At 39.2% G+C, this 17297-nt stretch overlaps 2 protein-coding genes across 2 annotated transcripts; one reads left to right on the top strand and one right to left on the bottom strand.

The window, feature by feature from the left end:
• Nucleotides 1–2663: 2663 nt before the first annotated feature.
• On the bottom strand, nt 2664–5260 carry mxtx1 (mix-type homeobox gene 1). The gene is made up of 3 exons (XM_035992479.1): nt 5239–5260; nt 3929–4113; nt 2664–3368 (listed from the first exon to the last, which is right to left on the bottom strand). Exons 1-3 carry the CDS (start codon nt 5258–5260, stop codon nt 2664–2666), a joined length of 912 nt encoding a protein of 303 aa, XP_035848372.1.
• A 3568-nt stretch (nt 5261–8828) lies between these two features.
• tmem254 (transmembrane protein 254) lies at nt 8829–16334 on the top strand. The gene is made up of 4 exons (XM_031284320.2): nt 8829–9003; nt 11800–11903; nt 13259–13318; nt 15501–16334. The coding sequence occupies exons 1-4, from the start codon at nt 8917–8919 to the stop codon at nt 15619–15621; spliced, it is 372 nt and encodes a 123-aa protein (XP_031140180.1). The 5' UTR covers nt 8829–8916; the 3' UTR covers nt 15622–16334.
• Nucleotides 16335–17297: the final 963 nt, after the last annotated feature.

Below are 17297 nucleotides of genomic sequence, written 5' to 3'. Positions count from 1 at the left end.
CACCATTTATTAATTTATTTTACACTTCACTCTGCTTCACGTCGTGCCTAACAGGCTACTATTTTGACCCTTTGCCGCACCTTTACTTACCATCAAGGCATGATGGAGAGAGACAGCAGCAACGCAATTCTGAATGGCGCTTTTTATTTTTCCAAAACTCCTGGACGCCCATTAGACAAGTCGAAAGCAACATGCACATTGTGTAAAGCCAAATTAAAATATCACCGAAGCACGTCAAGCTTGAGCTACCACTTACGAGCTAATTAACGTGACTCAGGTTGATGCTAGTGGGCTCAGGCAAAGCAGTATTTTGGAGAGTGCTACTCGCCGACCTGTTGATGAAACTAAATCCCAAAAAATTACTACAGCTCTTGCGAAATTGGTGGCAACTAACTGCAGACCTGTTAGCATCGTAGAGGACTCGGGTCTTAAAGACGTACTACGGTTGGCATGTTCTGACCCGTCTTATACATTGCTGTCGAGGGGGACAGTAGTTTCACGGATACACAGCCTGTATGACACGGAGAAAGCAGCCAAACTGGAACTGCTGCAAAGTGCAAACGCTGTCTCATTAACCGGTGATCACTGGACGTCAGTGAGTAATTAAAATTATTTAGAAGTTACTGCACACTATATTGATTCTGGTAAGGATAGGGAGTTTTAGTTTTTTAGTTAGGTACTTGGAGGAATTGTGCAATAATGAGAGATTCACACATTTTTCTTTTGTTTACAGTAAATAAATAATTATAAATCTTAAAATCAAGTTAATAAAGTAACTTTCTTTGCATTCATTTGATTCCCAGTCAAGATACACTGGTAAGAATTGCTTTCCATTGTTAATATGTACTTGAAAACAGTTCTGAAATGCAAAATAATAGAATTTTAATCATGTGATAAAACATGCGATTAATTGTGATTAAATATAGAAATTCAGCAATTAATCACGATTAAAAAAATTAATCGTTTGACAGCCAAAATTTAAAGAAGAGGCAAAGAATTTTCTTTTTGACTGACAAAAAAAAATTACTTACTTTTTAAATGATAACTCTTTAATTCGGAAGAAAACCCTTCATTGTGGGCCTTGTATTCCCACAGAAGAGGTTTAGGTCAGAATGTTCTTCTTATCTTTCTTCCAACTCACAGGCCCCATCTGCTGGTTGTAGTGAAGGACCTACTTTTTCTTCCCAGCTAAACAGTGTGTCACATCTGGATACCAGAGTATTCCTGTCATGGACAGTTACTTCCAAAATGTAATACATTATAGATTACTAGTTACTGTCATTTGAGAGTAATTAGTTATATTACAATATTACTGTCTCTGAATTGTAATGCTTTACACTACTTTTGCGTTACTTTTGAGTTACTTTCACCAAAATAACAGCGGTAGTATGACTTGGCAGGTAGCTTGTGAATTTCACCACCGGATCAATAAAGTCTCCTCTTTATCCACTTTAATACATCATAGATTATTCGTAATATTTTGTATAATTAATATGAATATGCAAAGTAACTAAAGCTATAAAAAAAATAGAGAAGTAAAATGTAGGTAGGCAAGTAGGAGAAAAAGAAAATACTCAATTAAAAGTACCTTACAGTTGTATTGAAGTACGGCATAGTTACTTTCCACCGTTGATAAAATGCAATGATATTTACATGTTAATTTACATTAATCCCTGACATGTTTATATCTGTCAGCAGCTCGGACACACTGCTGTCCACGCTGACGTACCGTCACCTGTTGGGACACAGATGTTGTCTCTGGTTCTGGCTCTGACCATGGGAACAGCTCAATGGTGTTTTAAGCCCCCAACATCTCCATCCAGGCAGCGCTGCGACCGTTGACTTCAAGGCACCTAACCCTAACCCTAACCCTAACCATAAACATAACCATAACCATTGCCTAATCCTAGTGAGACGTTGGGGGCTTAAAACACTGATAAACACGGGAACAGTGACGCAGCGTAATAACTCCTGAAAATAATGTAAATCTCACAAATGTATCCGTCTCTGCAGTCATGTCAACCATCGAATACAACAGCAGGAAATAATACTCACGGCTTTGAAATGTTTCGTGGTGTTGGTGAATTCTTAAAAAAACAAAACACCACTAAATGTTGCGTTAAAATGTGTTACAACTCGCGAGATTGTAACGGGTATAATATTATCAAAATGTAATTAGTAATTCGTTATATTACTACTTTACAGCAAAAAAGAATACATTGCTGTAATTGCGTTACTTTTGTAACGCGTTACTCCCATCACTGGTCATGGATTTGGCTTCCTTGACATTAGCAGAGCCAAATCGTATTGGTTGTAAATGAACCCAAAGCAAGTTATATTGGATAAAAAAACAACAAAGAAAACTATTTCATGGTTTCTTACAACTGATTTATTTGTATTAAAGTGCAGAGAATCATAAATAAAAAGGTTATAAATATAGGTGAATTAAAGAATAAATACATTAACTAAAAGAAACGGTAGTCAGTGTGGAATAAATGGAAATCACGTCGGCTGTTTAAAATGTGGATCCCATTTCCAATAGTTCAGTAGAGTTTTTGGCCTTCTTATCTGTACACATCTCAGAAGCAATACACAAATTATCAGAATCAAAATAATACATATGATTTCTAATTGTCCATTGTAAATCCTTGTGACAAGAGTCATTAGCAGAAAGACATTTCATTTCCAGTCGCATGGCTGTCCAGTCCCTGTCCTCCCAACCAGTCCTCATCCAGCTGGCCCAGAATCTCCTGCAGGGACAGCTCAGGCAGGGGGGCGTGCTGGACCGGCGCTGGATGTCCCGACTCTGGATGTCCCGACTCTTGACTTTCTACTGGTGGGCTGCTCTCTAGACTGCCATCCCAGTATCCAGAATCAGGGGTGTCTGGGGTTGAGGAGTGGGAGGTGGAGGAGGGCATATACATCTGCTGCTCTGCTGATCCTGTATACCCGCGGGCTGAGCCGTAGTTTCTCATCTCCAGGCGAAAGGGGCACCACTGAGGCGGGACAGGGGAGGTTTGGCTTCCTGGCTGGGACCAGAAGCCCCTCACGGGTGGACTGGAGCTGCCTGCCAGCTGTCTGCCCTGCTGGAGCCCATACATGGAGCCATAGTGGCCATGCTCCTCGATGGTGGAGTAGGCTGGAGGACGTTGTCCATAGTAGCAGGCTTCCTTCAGCTCCTCCTTCACCAGGGTGGGGTAGGCTGGTGGAGGGCCCTGGGGCAGCAGATGGACTGAGCCAAGCGGGCCCATGCTGGCTACAGGGTGAGGTGGAGGTAGAGCATTATGGACTGGGCTCTCAGACTGCCACAGCGCTTTCTTGGCCCCTTTGCACTTCAGAGTACGAGCTCTTCTGTTCTGAAACCACACCTGGACAGGAAAGAAAGAAAATAAAGGAGTTTTAGATTGACATCAGGACAGATAAACGACACATTCTGTTCTGTTAATCATTTCCTGGGCAAACAGGCACCAGTGGGGTAGGGGGATGGTACAGCAGATCTAGTTGTCAGCTGTCAGAGCTATGTTGTACTGAGAGCTCAAACAAGATCCTGATAAAAAACAACTTGTGTCATCTTCAAAGATAAAGAAATAAAGTGATAGAGCGATAGCAGTATCTAGAATTCAATGCAGGATGCATTTAAAAACAGAGCCTTTTTATGATAAGAAAATGCAGTGCAAAAGGCCTTACAACATCTGTCTGTGTGTTTGTACCTACTGTATGTGCTCATGTGAAAAGCCTGCATGTTTGCATTTAATCTATTGGAACAACACCAGTTTCCAATTTCCCACATGAAGATTATTCCTAAACTTATCTAAACTCACAATTTCACTGACTCTACACAGCTTAGTTTAATTTATTTCATCATGATCATATCTACTCCCCAGATACAAGAATTCTGCTTTATAAGGCAGCCTGGGCAACTGTGTACCTGGATGCGTGACTCTGGCAGGCCTGTGGTCTGGGACAGGCTCTCTCGGAGGCTGATGCCAGGGTACGGGTCAGTCTCGAAGGTGACGCGCAGCAGCTCCACATGTTCTTTGGAGAAGCTGGTTCTCTTTCTGCGGCTGGCGCTGCGAGAGGAGCCACCGCTGGAGGCCACGGACACGGCATCATCTGAGGGGAGAGAGAAAGAGCAGGTTCCACATCAGACAGGAGCCATAATAGTCACTCTTTTCTTATTTCTCTGTAATTTCTGCATAGATTCCTTGTTGTGCTGTGAACCAGGGGCTCTTTGGTTACTTAATAGGCTACTAAAGCTGTAACTAATAGTCACTTATTCAGTGCACAGATACAGAATGTTGAATATGGACAGCGATACATATAATTAAGCACCTTTTCTATTTCTGGTTGCGTGGTTCTGACACTGTACTATCTAGAGCTGCGAAGATGAATCGATTAATAGTCAACTGTTAAAACTGAGTTATTTTTCATTAAAAAAAAAAGTAAGAATTCTCTGATTCCAGCTGTTTTCTTCACTCCTCTGACAGTACATTGAATATCTTGGAGTTGTGGACAAAGCAAGACATTTGAGGACGTCATCTTGGGCTTTGGAAAACACCGCTTGACATTTTTCACCATTTCTGACATTTTATAAACCATACAACTAACCGATTAATCGGAAAAAAAAAACGACTGAATAATCAACATTGAAAATAATCGTTAGTTGCAGCACTATACTATCTAAACAAATATATGCAGCAAAATTCAAGTTTGTGAATAAGGAAAAAAAACAAGGACTGTGTTGGTATCCAGCCAATTATTGTATCTGTAAGAATATAGAGCTCATTGGTTTCTCTCTACATTGATGCTTGATGATAATTTCTTGTTATCTATTATTTCTACTTCCACTGGTTCCCCCCAGTTGTTATACCAAACCTTGTTTTAAAATGTGCTAATTCTTGAAAAAGTTTTCGTTTTTTAGCCTCCTTTGGTAGTAGGTTGGTTATAGTACATGCAATGAGTGCCAAAGTGTTTGCACAAGCTAACAGAAAAATCTGACTAAATTTGAGGAGGCTTCTCTGTTATTGGCACGCTGCCTGACACTAGCTGTCTGAGTCTTCCTGATGCAGTTAACCTATTCACCTGGCACTGCTAACTATTTCATCCAGGGCTAGATTATACACACAGTTTCACAAAAACTAAGACATGGTTGAAGATTATGAATAAATGAAGTTTACACAAAGATTGCTCTTGATGTTCTCAACAAGTAAACTTTATAGATCACAAAGCGTTTCTTACCATTGCTGGAGTCCTTCCACATAGCAGCAGTTAAATGAATGAAGCTCTGGAAACAAATGGATTTCTAATGGACTTGTGATCTGACAGAGTTCAGTATGACAGTGTGTGCCTTCGCTGAGAGACTCTGACAGTGTCTCCTGCTTGTGTCAGGGTACCTTTTATATTGATCACCTGAGACCCCAAAAGGCCATGGTAGAGCCAGAAGAGTGTTGGGGTAAGGGGGGGGGGGGGTTGGTTAACAGAAGTACTCTGGCCCTTCCACCCGCCGTTATCACCTAATCCCTAACAAAGTGGTGGCAAGGTCAGATATGACACGCTGCAGAATGATTTAGGGCAAGACAAAAGAAAGTCTTTGTGTGATTGTTAGCCTCATCGATACCACTTCACTAAAAGACGACGTACATGTGATTGTTTGTGTTTGTGCTGCCAAATATGTGGCACATTAAATAGTACACATACAATGCAAGGCCCAAGGAGAGACATTAGTTTATGTAACTTTCACATCTGCGATTATTTCTTTTTTTGCTACTATTTTTACGATGTCATAGGAGGAAAGGAAGGAAATTAAACTCATAAATGGGTTTTGTGGTTGTTAACAAGTGATTTGTCATATAGAATAGATAGAATATACTTTATTGTCCCCCTAGGGGAAACTTGTCATGGACTCAAGAGTGCGTAGTGCATAGTAGTAACTGCCATTACAGACAATAAATACACGTAAAAAATAAATAAATAAATACAGAACACCAAGTTATTGTACACTTCTCAGGCCTATCATTACAAGTCATATATGTCATATGTCATATATGTCATATGCATATATATATGTATTGCCATGTTACACATTCATTACACATTAACCACATTGTCTTGTAATATTATGTTTTGTTTTGATTAAAATTATGAATTTACCTCATAAAATTATGACATTTTATTGTAAAATTACAACTTTATGTTGTAATATTGTGATGTTTACTTATTAAATTACAACTTTATGTTAAGATTAGTTTTATCCCAACAGTGGCCCTAATACTCGATCGTAACTCTCACACAGCATTTCAGGTTCCAGTTTGTTTTCGGAATATAAAATGTCTTGCTTAATGTTTCAAGGCTGCCTTTTCATTTAAATTAGGCTTTTCGGGAGTCATCTGATTAGTGTTAAGCACAAACACTGGCAGCTTTGCAAACTGTTGAACACTGATCAAACAACAAGAGTCTTAAAGAAATATTTAACTCAGCAGCCTTAGCATAATACAAAACAGCACTCTGAGCAGAAGCCTATCAGCGGCTCCTGTTTTCTTTTCATATGCAGAGCAGCACATTGCTATCACAAAAAGAATAAACAAAGGTGGGTAATTATGCAGTGATGAATTGGACCATTACGCAGCATCCTCAGTACACTGAATCGATGCATCAAAGCGAGAGGCAAGATTATCAAACTGTTACATGTCCAGGCCTTGACCGAGCTGTATGCAGATGCTGAATGTCGAGTCTGTCTTCTGTGCTCTGACATTCTGCTAGAAAACAATGTCATTACCTCAATTAAATATCATGTTTTATATATATATTCAGACTTGCTATATATGTCCCTCCCTACGTCCCTCCTGTTTCCTGTTGCTTGAATTGAATGATTTCTGAGCTGCATGTCAAATGCATTGAAGGTGTAAACCCTAACATCTAAAGTCAAATAGTACCAAAGGGCAAAGTGCAGGAACAGATTTATAGTATTTGTAGGTGTATTAGAAAACAATGCAGCTTGAAGTCTACCAGAGTTATCTGACACAACAAAACCAGCTAAGACCATCTTTTTTTTCATCTTTATCTGCACCATTTGCAAAATCAATGTCTCCATGTGTGGAGACGGCTCCTGAACGTCCCACCAACTCTCTCTGTGTCAAATCCTATCAGACGTTATACACAACACTTTGCAGCACTGTGGAAGCTGCCAAACTCACTCATTTGAAATAATGATTCACAATGAATTACGGATACTTATAATAAACATGTATTTCATTATCTAATTTGTCTGATAAAATAATAAAATGGGAAAGAGTCTTATCAATAAACCATTTCAGCAGATTAAATACTTGCTATATTCAGGTTTACATACAATGATCGAATGATTAAAGATAACTAAGCACTGGTTCAGAGGAAAAATTCCATGCTGTCACAAAACAGCTTGGAGTTGGTGCTGTGGTTGGATCAAGCTGCACTTTTCAATTTTCGTGTTTGGTGTTTATTGGGGATGAAGTTGGACATGCATTTAATATACAAACATTAAATAGTAATTTACTACCTTTTTACTTTGGTAGTTGTGGAAAACCAAACGGAAGGTATGTCTTTTTAAAACAGATTTTAGGAAACAAACAATCATTCTGCCACTGTGACATTTGGTAGATGTAATAATAGTTAATAATAGCTGGATTCTGTGTAGCAGGATGGATTATTAAAACATGATTGAATATTAGAAAAATAAATGTGTTGTACTTTGTAAAGCCTCAGGTAGCAACAGAAAACATACCCAGTTTACAACTCTTCCGGGGCAATAGCACAACGTCTAGAAGACAGCGGGTTGTTACTTATGCATATACTGTCTTACAGCAATACTACATATTATTTCATGTATGTTCACCTGGAGAAAAAGTGACAAAATGAAGTATATTGAAGTAGGCTAATACAGATGCTAGTATTTCTACTGCCACAGAATGACCGTCTGCAAAAGACTGTATTATTTTTTACATGGAAAAGTGAACTTGTTGTGTAGCCTACTATCTGCCTATAACAGTATACTATAGTGAGTAGTAGATAGTGTATTAGAAATGTTAAGGTATAATATAGTTTGTCATGTGGTAATAAGTAGGCTACAGACTGTAGCTTCCAGTATTCTGCATTATATAGTGGGCTACTAAGACAAAAAAAAAGTACAAGAATGTTTGGCTACACTTCACTTAAAGGTATCTACATAAGAGTGACATGACACTGTCATGAACGTGTCATAAACATTATAAACAAGTCATAAACGTTTATGACATAACGCTTCTTTTAGTAATGTGTCATTCGGTTTTTGTCATGACAAGTTAGAGTTAGGGTTCATGTGTCATGTGTTCATGACAGTGTCATGTCACTCTTATGCAGATACCTTCAAGTAAAGTGTTACCGAATGTTCACTAAAACCATTGCTCTATTCAGTTTTTGAAAATGTACTGGTAATTAAAAATTATAAATAACTGAATATTCTACCAGAAATCTGATCTGTCACAGTATTAGTAACTTTTCGAATATCTTAACATCTCTTATATTTTTAATCAGTTTTCGTTCTCGTCTCAAAAGGACACTTATACAAACTAGTCTGTGGTACAAATGCAGATAACGTTACATGATAAACGATCCTCAAAGAAGCCACGAGGGGGCAACATTGCAGTAAAATGTTGTTATTAATCTCTTACACGTGGCCTATACGTTTTAAATGTATATAGTAATAAGAAAACTCCATAATGAGAATACCTAAAAACTTCAAATTAAATTATTTTTTATTTAATTATATGTTTCCATTCATGTTATGACCACCACATGAAAAGAAATACGAGCACCCTGCCCTGCCTCCAGTAAGTCTTCTCACCGCTGTTACCACACGGTCGTATTTGACGGCGGGACCAACGCAGAACAGCAGCAGCAGCTATGGCTAAAAGTGATGGATGCGATTACTTTAGAAGAACCAGCCTCTTTTGGATTGTCTCCGTGACACTGGGGGTTGGATATTTCACTGTAAGTTCATTAAGCTATCAGCAATAGCCTAAGTAAAACAGAATACAAGTGTTTGACATAATTTCTCTGTTCACAATGCCACCGTGTTGTGTTGCGTAAAATGTCCTCCGGGTCGTGTATTCTTCTGGAAATATAAAAAAAACACTAAAGTTACTGTCGTGAACACCGGGGAATTTCTGTTTAAAATATTTGTTCTCATACTGCCTATTAACACTTGCTATTTTGTAAAGATGTTATGTTGGCAAAGTAGCCTTCGAGGTCATTGCCAAGTCAATGTGTAATTGATAGCTAGCTAATCTTATCGGGATTCATTCAGTCCTCTGTAAGAGCACAGGTCAAACTTTTGTCCAAAGTCCGTTGGACAAGTTAGCTGTCCAATGTAACAGCTAACGTTAACTCGAGCTGATGTTTGCCCCGATACCGTCCGTTGGTTGTCCTTTTAAAGCAAGCAGTACGTGCCAAACTCCATTCAAAATGCGATAACGTTAGTTCAATGCTCCCTTATTCTCGGACAGTAAAGCTAACGGCTAGTTAATAGATATTGGGGTTTCGTTGTAGGCAGCTAGCTAAGTAGTAGTTCTTGGTCAATATAATATTTGCCGAATTGACCAATAGACACAAAACATTAGTAAAATGTAAATTGTAAAAGAGTTGTTCGCTGTGCATGGCAGAAATTTGCTATCATGCACCAACATGTAACATTTTAAAAGGACTTCGATGTAACTTTACATACAAATGGTCACATATCGCGCGGACAGGCTCATACATTTACTACCACTTGCTACGTACACAGTAATGTAGACAGGGACTTTACTGTGGTAAGAAAATGATAAATGTACAAGTAGGTTAGGTCGGTTTTTAGGCGTGTGTCTGATACCCAAACCACAACTGAACTGCTGCCTCTGGGCAGAGGGGCCCTTCCAACAATATCCCTTTGTGTTTTCCATGCACCAGTCATAGTCCAAATGGACACATACGTGACATGTCACAGGTGGACAGAGGAGGACAATAGTAGCATGCCACAATCCATAATGATGTCATTTCGATTTCACTGGGATTTGTAGTGAGTCTATGAGTTTTCATGCTCTGCTCATGTTTTTGTCTTTTGTACTATATTTATTTGGTATGTCTCTTCTTTGTGATATAGACGTGTAATTTGGCAAAAATAAAGCTAGTAAGTGTGGCTACAAAACTCATGTCACACTTTTGGTATGATACACGAATAGATGCATATGATGGGAGAAAATGTATAATAACAAGGTGTATTCAAGTTTTTACTTAGTTTAAAATATCCTCAATTAATGTTATATTCAGTGATGTAATTGGGATACATTATTATGATTGTGTAAATTGAGGAAAAAGTGACTGCTTTTGAAATCAATAACTGATCGAATGTTTGAATGGCAAAAAATGGGATGTAGTGTAAAAAAAGTAATTTCTCCCTAAACCCTTTTCAAAATGTAATTTCTATATGTAGAGGTGTTGTCAGGTTAACTGTTTTGAATCATATTTTTTATATACATTTTTTGTAGGCCTAAAGGTGGGCACAAACCTGATTCTGACAGTAACAGAAAGAAGATATGGAGCCCCAATCAGAGCCTAAGACAAAACTAGAGGCTTATACCAACACACCAAAATAACTAACATGGTGCAGAACTGATTCTCCTCCAGAACTGTGTCAAATTTAATTTCAGTGTCACATCTCTCAACACAGCTGCACTTTGTGTACAGCTGTTACAGTAATGATTGCTGCAAAGAGCCATTCATGGTGCCATTCTATAAACAGGAAACCTAATATCATACAGTTCAATAGTGTCACTGTATATCTTAAAAAAACGCAACTCACTGCCTAACTCATGATAGTTAATGTCAACCAGCGCTGGACTTTCCAGTAAATGGACCAGAACACTGAGGGACCACAGAGTCAACTTTCAAAGGGAGAACCAGTCATGCTTCTTTTGGTTAGCTGTATGCCAGATTATTGTACAGTCCTTACCGACACAAACAGTCCTTTTGACTTAAATGGCATGTTTAAGGATCCCTTTAATTCTGAGTAATGTGTTTTGGGCTAAAGAAGTTATGAAAAGGTCATGTGTCAAAGTATTAAATAAGTTAAAGTTTGGTCATTCCGTCTTAAATCAGATAATCTTTTTTTACTAATAACTAGATTGCTGAGTTTTTTTGCCACTGGGAATTATTGTCAACCCTAACATCTTAGTAGTGGCACAGACATGTTTGGAACAGATCCAAATGATTGAAAGGCTCAAGCAGATGTTATATTTATCATGACTGGCTATTGAAAATGGGGGGGGAAAAGGGGAAAATGGATGGTTTTGGGCAGTCCCCAAAAGTACATACAAATGGACGTTTCCATGTTTCCGGCTTAAAACACAGTATGCCTGATGTTGTGCCAAATTTCAGGGGATCTAACAATGAACAGAATCCGATATAAGGCAAGTATGGCAAGCCAAGGTTGAAATTTGCGTCAATTTTGAGATGCCAATTTTGTCGATTAGGAGGGGTCGAAACTGACAAATTTCCCAGTGGCAAACTATGCTATTCCAAAAAAAATCAGCTAAATATATTTACAGAACTTTATTTTTTGGTGTCAAACAGCATGTACATAAAGTTTAAACTAAATCTAAATTATAAACAAAAACTTCTATCTGATTTGACACGGAATGAACCAGCATGCTTTGAAAAGACAGATTTTTTTTTTTTTTCAATTACTCTCAAAATATACAGCATATGTAGTTTGTATGGGATAATACACCATACTCCATCTGTGTTTTTCAGTGCATCGTGTTTGCGCCAGAACAAATCCCATTTGAGCGCTTTGGTCTGTTTGGCAGCTTCTGCAGACACCTTGTGGATAACTATGCTGGCATTATGTACACGGGGTAAGTGATTTGAAGGGATCACTGTGTCCCTGCGAGCATGAGAAATATTCTTGTTGATTACTTCCTTAAGCCGCCGTTCCATTGATTTCCTATGGGGAGCTAGTGCGCTGAAAGTTCAAATTTTTTCAACTTTGATCTAGTTGCTGCTGTCCTTTCGAGAGCGCAACCAATGAGATGACAGCGTGTCATTACCTAGCAACGGGAAATGGCTTCCTTGCCACCCTTGATTGATGAATACCTGCGCTGCACATTGCTCCCTGCGCTTTGCTCTGCGCCCTATCTAGTGGTGCACAGCGAGCGAATCGCTTATATGTAGGCAACGTTAGAGTAGAGCTGTAATCGGGCCTTAAAAGTTAGGCCCGACAAGCCCCGAGCAAGTACATTTTGATTGACAGCTTTTTAAAAAGCCCAAACCCGTTTACAGCCCGACATTATTCAAATGTGCGCACGCACACAGCTCTTTTGCCTTTTGTCAAGAATGAGTTATTTATACATTTTTTAACATCATTCATTCTTGACTAATGTAGGCTATAGGCCACTTGGAAGTTGGAACAAAGAAATAAAATAAGTCCTCCAGAGGCCAGCCTCTGTTTCACCTCCTCAGCATCCATTTTTGCGCTAACACCTGACCGCTCATTTACCGCGCAACCTGGCGCACAAGCCGAGCCCGTGTAAAATGATAGAAATTAAGACCGAACCCATCAGGTCCCGTCAGGTCCCGTCGGGTTCGGGCAAAGATCTTCAGCTCTGCTTTAAAGTTAATAGGACATACACTGAAATTGAATGACACCTTCAGCTTTGACAGTTCTCACATGCTCCAATAAATGTGCTGAGATTTTGCCTCATTAGAATGAAAGGAAAGCATCAATACCAATCAAATGATGTGCAAAGTACCCTCACAGGGCTGAAATAAACTGTTTAATTAACTTAGTGTCTCCCCCCACCACCCCCCCATTTACAGATAATTCCCACCACTTCCACTGGTAGAGCACTCTGCTAATTAGTCGTTTAAGTCCCATGACTGCTGTAGCAGCAGCAGCAGCAGCAGAGTATTAAGACAGCATTTAAAAGATCATGTTTTGTTGTTGTTTCAGTCATGGGACATACAAAGACAGCCGTTAAAAGCCTGAGTGCACCATTTAGTGTTTGCTGGTTTGATATTTGTGTAGTGGTTAATCTGTTCATTCAGCACTCAGTGATGCAGTGGCAGCTGGGTGTTAACTTTGCATTAGGAAAAAACAAAACATACACGAAAACATGAATTACGTTTTCAGACACTGACTTTAGAAAAGAATAAAAAGACTGTAATTATTAATCAAGAAAAGAGAAGTATTAGACATTTCTTTCTGTTACAGGTGGTGGGCCGCCTTCGCTATCCACGTTTTTGAGGCTCTTGTTGCATTGAGGGTGTGCAGGTAAGAAACTGAAGAAAGAAGAAAACTGATTGTCCACTAGATGGTGATGTTATCCCATTTTTATAAGCTTGTTTCCCTCAACTTCTGTTATGAAATTGGGCCTCCTCAAAAGTTTAATTTTGATTGACTTTATTGTCCACCTCGGTGGAACTTTGTCTTCGGCTTCTCCCAAGTACATCAAAGGTTCATACAATACACCACAATACACCATAGCACACACAAATATACTATTCACATTCGTACAGGGTTTTTCCTGCATGGAGGAATTTTTGGCGCCCCCCCAAAGACGTTTTAGTCAGCTCCAAAGGAAAATCACCAGCACCAAATTGACGATTGATTGAAGTATGGAGAATAAAAATGGCAAATCAAATCCTCTCCAAATATGTGTAAGAGCAATTTACCAAACAACCATTGAACAAGCAGAACATAAACGTGAATATGAGAGCTAATCTCAGTTTTGTCTCCAGAGTCGGGCTGTACCAGACTCTCCCGGTGATTTATTTAAATATTAATATCATTTTTTTTTAAACCAGTTTTGTTAATTGGGGTTATCATTTACTCAAGCATAATATCCATTTGTGTTTATCAAATTGTCAGCAATAACAGGAAAATGCATAGATTTCTGTCAAATAAGGTAGGACAGACTCATTGCCGTTACACGCGGACCTTCGTGCTTACTGCCGTGCGTAGTTCCCCCCCCAAAACAATTCTGAGCCAGGGAAAACCCTGTCATATCCCCCAAAAGCCTCCAAAGTCATCTCAAGCTATGGGCCCTATTTTAACAATCTAAGTGCACGGCGTGAAGCGCCTGGCGGAGGTGCATTTAGGGCGTGACCAAATCCACTTTTGCTAGTTTGACGGTGGAAAAAAGGGTCAGTGCGCCAGGCGCATGGTTCAAAAGGGTTGTACTTAGTGTCTTCATTAATTCATAGGTGTGTTTTGGGCGTAACATGCAATAAACCAATCAGAGTGTCATCTCCCATTCCCTTTAAAGGCCAGGTGCGCTTGTACCTTGGCACATCGTTATTGTGATTGTCATATTTTTATTTGTAATCTTTTGCATGTTTGTGTGGTGCTGCGCTTCCCTGTGTGTGTAACATGCATAGTGTGTGCGCGCTGTGCACGAGCCTAGGCACATTTTACTAATGCACTGTTAAAATAACAATGAAATGCTGCTATTGACTTTAGACCAGGTTTTTGTTGGTCAATGGCACGATCACTTCCTGCTGCCTCAAGATAGCAATACGCCAAGAATGCACCTGAACACACCTCCCTGTAAGACCATGGGCGCAGGTGCATTTGCTATTTAAACAACGCGGGCGCTGGACGGTCTTAAACTAGCAAAGACACGTGCGTCAGGCTTTGCGCCGCGCCGGGTGCAAGATAGGGCCCTATATGTCAGTTATGGTTCCCACGGGTCCTTGAAGTCCCTGAAAGTTTGTGAATATGAGGGAAAGAATCAAGGCCTTAAAAAGAAAATAGACATGGGTGATTGAAAGTGCTTGGATTTATATATTTAGTTTAAGAATGATTGCTTTATTTATTTATTTACTTAAGGTATTAGTAAATAGGCTATGTATTGTTTTGCTGTGCTGTGTTAGAGAAGGCAAGAGACCACACAGTCGGCCATCACTGTAACAGTGTTCACACATTCCAGCCTCTCGCTCTTTTTAATTGTGTGTGAGCTTCTGTAAAGCCTGCTGCTCATTCTCATTATGAAGATTCTCAGTCATTAACCATGGTCCATGTCTCAAACTATGCCGCGTTGGGGCTTTTAAATTGGAGGGAAATGGGCCTGGAAAGTAATTGATAAGGCCTTGAATGTGATGTTTAAGAAGGTGTGGGAATCCGGGTCAGTACAAATAAAAAGAATCCAAAAGCTGCCTTTTCTTACTTCATGCTTTTATTTTGTCATCAGGGACATTATTATTTTGTACAATAACAATAAATAAGCTGTTTTTGAATGCCATTTGCCCAATTTTCACTGTGTATTGTTATCACATAGAGAGGAAATATAAACCAAAACTTACCATAAGACTCTTTGTAATGCTTTTAAGGTTTTAGTGGCAAATGATTCTAAATGAAGGGCCTTAGGGATGAGCAACCACGGCTAGAATTTGGACACAATGAAACCGCTTCCAGCTGGATTTTAGTTCATTGTTTGTTCCCTGTGCCCCTGCAGTAACAAAGGCATCACCAGCCCGGCTGCTCGCTGCCTGTGGTTCGTCCAGACCTTTCTGTTTGGCTTCGCCTCCCTCGGCATGCTCCTCAAGTACGACCCCGAGCGTCCCAAACAGCACTGACGAAGCGCACAACAACAACACTGCATAAGCTGAATCCAGAAAAATCAATCGCTTCCTTTGTGCTTCTTCTTCTTCTTCTTCTTCTTCTTCCACTGTCTTTGTCTTTGATATGGAAGTGGAGGAAGACATCTGAGCCTTTTCTGTTCTGCTGGTTCTTTTAACATTAAAGTTTGGAGCGGAAGACATATCTTTGATAGACACATTTTTTTTTCTTACTTCGTTAACACTACTTTCTGTTTCCTATAATGGACATACATTTCCATTTCATTCCATAGACTTTCTATTCATAAACCATAGACATTTTTATTGATAAGGATATTAACACATTAATACGTTAATAATTAAGACTAATGAATTATTTAATTACCAGAGTTCTCAGAATCAGTCTGCTCCTGGCTGAATATTTAGTGCAATACAAGGGGACTCTTTTTAAATGAAAGGATTTTGTACTCTGATGATGTTTACATTGAGCCTGGGTGATGACTGTTGGATGGATATTTTCTCAGCTGCTGTGATGAAGACAGGTTGGCTGCAGATGGTACGCTGCCGTCAGCTCCAAAAGTTCCCCAGGATAAACATAGAAATGCTGTATGCTTTTCAAATTCACATTTGCCTTTCATATACTGAAGTGCTTTGAATTCAACTTTATAAACTACAGACTGGAAGTTCTTAATGTTAACGCTGCAAAAATAAAGAGTGACTTACAAACTGCATTAAATGTGTTCCGATGCATCATTTTTACTCCTCTTAAAATCCTATATTTGAATTTTACTGAAGCATTCACTCAAAACACGTGTAAAAAAAAAAAAGCTAAATGCTAACGTCAGAATGCAAACAGTTCACATGCTAACATGCTGATGTTCAGCAGGTATAATGTAGGTACAAAGATACTTTATTGATCCCCAAGGGGAAATTCAAGGTCCCAGTAGCTTAAAGACACCACACACAACATACACATACATCATAAACAGCTTGATAAAATGACAAATCCAAATTAATAATATGGACAATAAAAGTAAAGATACTAAATAAAAAAATCCACATGAATGTACTAAGGGATGTATAAGCATGAGATGCTTGCAGTGACAGGGCAGGGACTGACTCTGTGATTCAGTATGCATGCTAAGGTGCTCTATGAGAGGGTGTGTCATGGTGGTAGTGCAAATAAGTCCAATAGTGCAAGGATAAAGTCTAGAGACCAGCATTAAATATGGACAATATAAGAGAATAATGTAAACATAGTAATATAAAAACTATAGCGGTGCTAGGATAAGGTTTAAAAAACACAGCATTAAATAATATGGGCATTATAAGGGGAAAAAAGTAGACAGTAGGATAGACACAAATCATGTTTTCCATGTTCACTATTTTAGTTTAGCATGTTAGTATGCTAACGTTTGCAAATTAGCTCTGGACACAAAGTACAGCTGAGGTTTGTTATGTCATTAGTTTGGCAGGTATTTGGTCTAAATCAGCAAGGTGATTACAATTCACCCCGAGGGGAAGATGAATGATGAACACGAATAAATGTGTACCTGATTCCGTAGCAATCCATCCAGCAGTTAAAATACTTCAATCCAAACGACCACATGGTGGCACCGGCAGCATAGTCAGAGGATCACCTAAAGCACTGGTTCCTGACCTTTTCTCGCACCCTTATCAGATGAACTCAGGTA

This window comes from Sander lucioperca, chromosome 15 (assembly GCF_008315115.2).
Source record: "Sander lucioperca isolate FBNREF2018 chromosome 15, SLUC_FBN_1.2, whole genome shotgun sequence".
In the NCBI taxonomy this organism is placed as follows: domain Eukaryota; kingdom Metazoa; phylum Chordata; class Actinopteri; order Perciformes; family Percidae; genus Sander; species Sander lucioperca.
Note: the sequence above shows the minus strand (reverse complement) of the source record. Positions and strands in the feature narration are given on the sequence as shown.